Source organism: Otolemur garnettii, unplaced genomic scaffold (genome assembly GCF_000181295.1).
Source record: "Otolemur garnettii isolate 467f Iridium unplaced genomic scaffold, OtoGar3 scaffold00170, whole genome shotgun sequence".
NCBI lineage: Eukaryota > Metazoa > Chordata > Mammalia > Primates > Galagidae > Otolemur > Otolemur garnettii.
The window spans coordinates 3,228,354-3,234,780 of NW_003852565.1; the positions used below are offsets into that span (position 1 = coordinate 3,228,354).

Sequence of the window (6,427 nt, forward strand, 5' to 3'; positions counted from 1 at the left end):
GTGCTGCATACCTCATTGCTGAATATCACCAGGGTCACCTTTAAAGTGCTCCTCTTCACCATTTGGTGACCCTAGTGATATTCAGCAATGAGGTATATAGTTTAGGGGGATAAGTTTGTGAACTGAATTGTCAAACCTCATAAAATGGTTTTAGATTTCCAGAAAAGTTGTGGTTAGTACAGAGACTTCCCATATATGCCACATACATAAACTCTCCTGTTATTATTAATCTTACACTGGCATAGTACATTTGTTGTATTAATGAACCAATACTAATACATTTTTGCTTTCTGAAGTCCATACTATATTCAGATTGCTTTAGTTTGTCCGTCCAGGATCCCAGATTACATTTAGTCATCATGCCACCTTAGGCTGTCTTGGCTGGGCCAGTTTCTCAGACTGTTTTTCTTTTTAATGGCCTTGACAGTTTTGAAGAGTCCTGTTCACATACTGAATAGAATGTCCCTATAATGTTTTTATGAGTAAAGTGGAGGGATGGGTTTGGGGGATAAAGTGCCATTTTCCTGTCATATCAAGGGTACACACTGACCACATGACATTACTGCCAGTGTTGCCCTTGTGGTTAGCAGGTTTATCTGCTGTAAACTTACCTTTCTATACTGGTTTGTTTGTTTTGAGATAGAGTATCACTGTGTGGCCCTGAGCAGAGTGCTATGGCATCATCATTGCTCACAGCAACCTTAAACTCTCGAGCTCAAGCAATTCTCTTGCCTCAGCCTCCCACGGAGCTGGAACTCCAAGCACCTGCTGTGCCACCAGGCCAGTTTTTCTGTTTTTAGTAGAGATGGGGTCTCACTCTTGCTCAGGCTGCTCTCCATCTTGTGAGTTTCAAACAGGCATGAGCCACTGCACCTAGCCTCACGTTGAACTCTTTTGAAGGAAGTCACTATGCCCAGCTCACACTTACAGAGTGTAGAGTTGCACTTCCTCTCCCTGAATGCAGGATATTTACATAAATGATTTCCAATCCAGTGTACTTTTTAGTTGGGTTAATGTATTTTTTGGTTCTGAAATCTATTTGGTTCTTCTTGCATATCCTCTGGAGTTTTTGGCTGAGACTCTGTCTTTCTATTCTTTTACAGAATGCTCAACTTTACTTCTTGGAATATTTTTAGTCATTGTCAGAAAATTTCAGTATATGTCATCTTGATTGTCCATGGCTTCTGTTACATTATCTTTGTCCACACAAGTTGAGATTTTTCTGGTTTTCTGTATGCCAGCGAAGCTTTGGAGTGTATCATGGGCATTCTGAGTATTATGGCACTTGGGTCATTTTTCATTTCTATCAGGAATGTGGATTTTGAGCAGAAAATCACTATTGGGTTGATTTATCTGAACAGTCTCAGGGTATTCGTTTCAAAGGCAGATTTATTACAACCTATCTCAAATTTTTGCCCTCCAGAGGTCAGTTAGGAACTTCAGAGTTTGATTTTCAAAGGCTTTGTTATGTGGTTTGGGGTGGTACCCATGTATGCACAGCTTACCCGTGAGCTCCGGAACTCATAAGTGACATTGTGGGTTCAGGCTCCAGAACTCATAAATGCCATTGTGGGGTCAGGCAGCCAAGCTTCTCCCTCTTTACAATCTTGCCAGTGCCTTCTGGTGCCTCAGGAATCCCATTATGTTCCTCTGGCAAGATAGCTGGAGTTCGGCCTCACTTTCCATGTATCTTCGGCACCTTCACCCATGTCCAGGCCAAGTTGTGGTGGGGGGAGAGAACAAAGCGCCAAGGCTTCTCTCAGTGAAAAGAAGGTTCAACCTCACAGACTGTCCAGCAGGAGGTGGTCCTACTGCCTCCCGTGCCCCTGCTCCTCCAAGGCCACTGCAGCAAGACTGCCTGGGACTGAGGTCAAGAGAACAGAGGAAACAAGAAAAAAACGAGTGTAGGGGTTTCCTCTGGCTCCTCTGAGCACGGGAGCTCCCTGTCTTGCCCTTAGCCGGAGCTGCAGGGCTTCTCATGACACTCTCTCTGTCCCTGCCCTGGAGTCCAGCCAGAGCTGCAGGGTTTCTCTCGGCACTCTCTCTGTCCCTGCTCTGGAGTCCAGCTGGAGCTGCAAGGCTTCTCTTGGTGCTCTCTCTGTCCCTGCCCTGGAGTCCAGCTGGAGCTGCAGGGCTTCTCTTGGTGCTCTCTCTGTCCCTGCCCTGGAGTCCAGCTGGAGCTGCAGGGCTTCTCTCGGCACTCTCTCTGTCCCTGCCCTGGAGTCCAGCCGGAGCTGCAGGGCTCCACTCGGTGCTCTCTGTCCCTGCCCTGGAGTCCACTTCTTGGCTCCGGGATGCCTCGAGCCAATGCAGTGGCCTCCAATGTGAAAAGGGAGACCCTGCCGCCCTCCATTTTCTTGTCTACCAGTCTTCCTCTCTGACCCAGTGGCCACTCTTCACTCCAGAGTTCTCAGGTAGCAGCCTCTGCGTCGTCCTGCCCACTCCTCTTCCCCACAGCCAGCCTTGTCAGTGCTTTAAGCTTAGGACCAGGGAACTCCTGTGCGGCGACATCCCGCACCCTCCTGAGGGCTCTCCCCAGTTACCAGGGCTTCCCCTTTCCTTGCTCTGGAAGTAGCTTTTCCCCTCTCCTCTCCGTGTCCAGTAACACTGTTGCACGTCCAGTTGGTGGTTTTCTCAGATTCCAAGTGTGTCCAGCTGTCCACCTTTGCCCCAGGTACAGTAACTGTGACTTCTAGGCTGCCTTGTTCTAGTCTCAGTTTTCTGAATGCAAAAAGTCCTCAGTGAGCACTTGTCGGTGTCCAGGGGGTATTGCAGGGAGCTGGTCAGTACTTGGGCAGGCTCACCATCTGCGGGGCATGGGGGCCTCCCTGGCCCCCAGGTGTGTGTGTTCCTGGCAGCTGTTCACCCCCGGGGCCTGGGCCTGGGCCTGTTTCTGATTCTTAGTATATCCCCCAGTAGGTTTTCTTCCTCTCTCTGGAATTCACATCCCATTTTGCCAATTAAAAGCCTGAGTGGTTATGCTTTATTTGTTCTTTTGCTGGTAGGACTGGAGACTCAGGGAGTACACTGATGATCCCATTTCTGGAGGGCTAATCGTAATAAGGATTACGATTTTAAGGAGCTGTATTCCCTGCTATTGGTACCTCAAAAATGTTCCGGGAAGGGCCTCAGAGAGCTCTGGGGCTGTGTGTGCAGGGCCTGCTGGACAGAAGGCCCCCAAAGTGGGCACATTTCATTCCACCCTCTGCACTGGGTCCCGGGTGTTCAGGTAGAATCTTATCGAAACCTAGACCAGTTTCTTCTCCTGGGGTCAGTTCTCCTCGTAAGCCGACCCTCACAGTATCTGGAGCACCGCCTTCTGAGCAGCTGGATGCTACAGGCTGGGGCCCTGGGAGGTGTTGGCCCCAGAGGCACCTGTGGGGTATCCTGGAGCGAGCCACACCGCCCTCCTGTTCTTTCAGGAAGCCTGTGCCGCCCTGCTGGACCAGTGCCTACACTACGTGCAGTCCAGGGGCCTCCGCAGCAACCCTGAGAAGACAGACAACAAAGTGACTGTGGGATTCTCCCCTCTCAGCCCACCCCCCTCACCCACTGCCCCCAACCCCGGCCCGAGCCTCGTGATCGATGGGCGAAGTCTGGCCTATGCCCTGGACAGAAACCTGGAGGACAAATTTCTCTTCCTTGCCAAACAATGCCGGTCAGTTCTCTGCTGTCGATCCACACCTCTACAGAAGAGCATGGTGGTAAAGCTGGTCAGAAGTAAGCTCAAGGCCATGACTCTGGCCATAGGCAAGTATGCGGGCCACCAAGCAGGGCCCATCCCCCAGCTGTCCCCTTCAGCTGCTTTGTCTCAAAATGACCTGAAATTTCAGCACCCTTCCATGCCACGCCATAAGGTGGGCAAACACATCCTTATCTTTTTTTTTTTTTCTGTTTATAAAATCCTACCCAGTGTGATAAGGCAGGCAGCGCATTCTGAATTTAAAGCTTACCCTGGAAAGCCATAAAATACAGTAGCAGCGGGTCCAGGTGCATGTTAAGGTCAGGGCTGTTTAAGACAATGAGGTGGAGCTTTCACTGCTTTTTAGGAAACAGGATATAAAGACCTACCAGTCCTGGGCAGCCCAGGCCATAGCAGAGGATGTTGCTACGATACCCTAAACCCGGGTTGACGTAGGGTTAAGGTTAAGAAGCCTTTTCACAGGTGGTGAGTCTCCTGGGAACCTGGGCTTTGTAATGCCACACAGACCCAGAGACTTGGTGGTGATCTGAATTCCCATCACCTCTTGTCAGCTGAGCTTTGCTGATCATTCCAAGATAGGCACCTAGTTAAGTAAGTCCACCTAGGATAAGAATCACTGTTCAATTTTACGTCAGTTACTTAAAGGCTGTGTAGCTGATGTTGGCCTGGAGAGCCTTCTGGCCTCCTCTTCCAACATGGGGTGTTGGTGCCTTCTAGAGCGTCCCTCCTCCCACTTCTGGTTCAGGCCTGGTCTCCAGCACAGGTTCGGGGAGGCACTCAACAGCCCTACCACCTGGCAAGACCGGGGAAAGAGGTGATGGTCACTGTCTCCAGATATACAACAGTTTGAGCTCCCTGTAAATAGTCAGGAAAGTATCCAGCCTCTATTTTTTGTATTACATGGCTGATACTTTCCAGAGATCCCTCATACACATGTAATCTACCCCTAGGTGAGAGCTGGCTCTGACATAAAGTGTTCTTACCAATCAGTCAACAGTAATTGCAGTACTTTCTGCTGTCTATGACAGCCACTGCTTGTTGAGATGGGGATTGCTGCCCTATCCCAATGGGCCCCACCATCTGGCCCCAGGAACCCACCATAGAGCCTGAGATGTGGTGGGATTAGGACAGTGTATTTGTTGTAAAGACCTGGCCCTGCACATCTGCTAAGCAATGTGCACAGGTGGACACAGGGTGTGTGCCCAGGAGATAGGAGGGAAGTGGATGGCCATAGCCCCTAGTCCAGGCTGAGGGAGGACAGGCAGCTCCTCCAGGCCTGGGTCCTTCCCTGGAGAGGCTGTCCTGAGCCATCAGGTGCCTGATGTGCCTGCAGCCTTCAGGTTTCCTGGGCACGTACTCTGGGCAGGAGCTGAGGAGGGTGTGCAGGTCAGCCAGCACCTCTCACCACCCACCGTCCTCCTCTGAGCATTGGTACATTGTCTGTGCCAGGAACATGAGGTCAGCATCAGCCTCAAAAGGCTGGAGTAAGATAGGAATGATGGATCCAGTTATCCCTACCTGGTCAGTGTCTGGCATTCATTTACGAAATGGGAGGAAAGTCTTGGTTGGCTAAAAATAAAGAAAAAACTAACTAGAATCTGAAAAGGGAGAGGAGAGTAATGGCCACCAGAATGGTAGCGTGTTGCTCTGCTCATGAGTTAAAGCATCCATGCACCTCCTCCTCGGTTTCTAATGCAGAGGGTGCGATTGTACATCAGCACACTCCGAATGGGACATTCTGGAGAAGGCTGTACAGGTTTCTATTGCTTCACAGAATTTCTCTTTGGCAATTATTGCCTGATCACCCATGTTTGGGCCCAAGCTAATAAAGAACAGGAAAATACAAGAAAGAGACACTGTATAGCCACAGTCTGAGGCACTCTGACCTTATTATGTCCACGCCTTTAACCGTTTGGGCAGCTGGGGACAGACGCTGTTATTTGGCTGTTCTACTGCTGTGTTCTGAGAACGGTTACTGTATGTCTCTGCTTGCTGTTCCCCAAAGATGTCTCACACTCTGACCTATGCCCTGTGTTCCTAAACATTTTCTGTCAATAGCTTAACAGAAAAAATGGAAACTCTCTTTATTTGCACCCTTAGAGGGCCCAGAGGTAGAGGTGGCTGATATGCTGGCAGCTCACCAGTGTGCAGAGAGAGCTCTGTGGTTTGCTGAGCGGGACACAGCCTCATGCCGTTAGTATAGAAACCACTCATGGAAGTATAAGCTGAGTGGCCTTGGCTGCCTGGCAGGAATAGTTCAGTCACTGTGATGATGACAACATGATGACGATGGCATCTCTCATGCTGTGGACACCATGGTAGGGCCCTGAGGAGTGTGTAAGAGCTAACACTGCAGGGCAGTTGGTATGGGAGCACTGTCTGGGTGCTAGGCTGCTTCCTTGGCGTTCCTCAGGGTGCCGGCAGCTGCAGGCCCTGCTCCACGGTATATTCTGACTGCCTAACTCGGTTCCCCCAGGACCAGTGCCAAACTGCCTTTCCCTTGGTCTTCCCTGTGACTCTCTCATGAGACTCAGTCCCTCAGGGGCACCGAGAAAACCCACCAAGTTGATGTGATTCTTTACAACCCGACTCAAACGGTTCTCCTTGCCTTGCCGTTTCCAGGTGACGGAGCCAATGACGTCAGCATGATCCAGGTGGCAGATGTGGGTGTGGGAATCTTGGGCCAGGAGGGCATGCAGGTAAAGACCCCTTGGCTCAGCTGTC

At 50.4% G+C, this 6,427-nt stretch overlaps 1 protein-coding gene across 1 annotated transcript in view; it reads left to right on the top strand.

Moving 5' to 3' along the window:
• ATP10A (ATPase phospholipid transporting 10A (putative)) overlaps positions 1-6,427 on the top strand; it is a 206,197-nt gene that overhangs the window by 187,889 nt on the left and 11,881 nt on the right. Inside the window, exons 14-15 of the mRNA XM_012811611.2 lie at positions 3,423-3,750; positions 6,326-6,402. Coding sequence (XP_012667065.2) covers positions 3,423-3,750; positions 6,326-6,402 — 405 coding nt within the window. The remainder of the gene's footprint in view (positions 1-3,422; positions 3,751-6,325; positions 6,403-6,427) is intronic.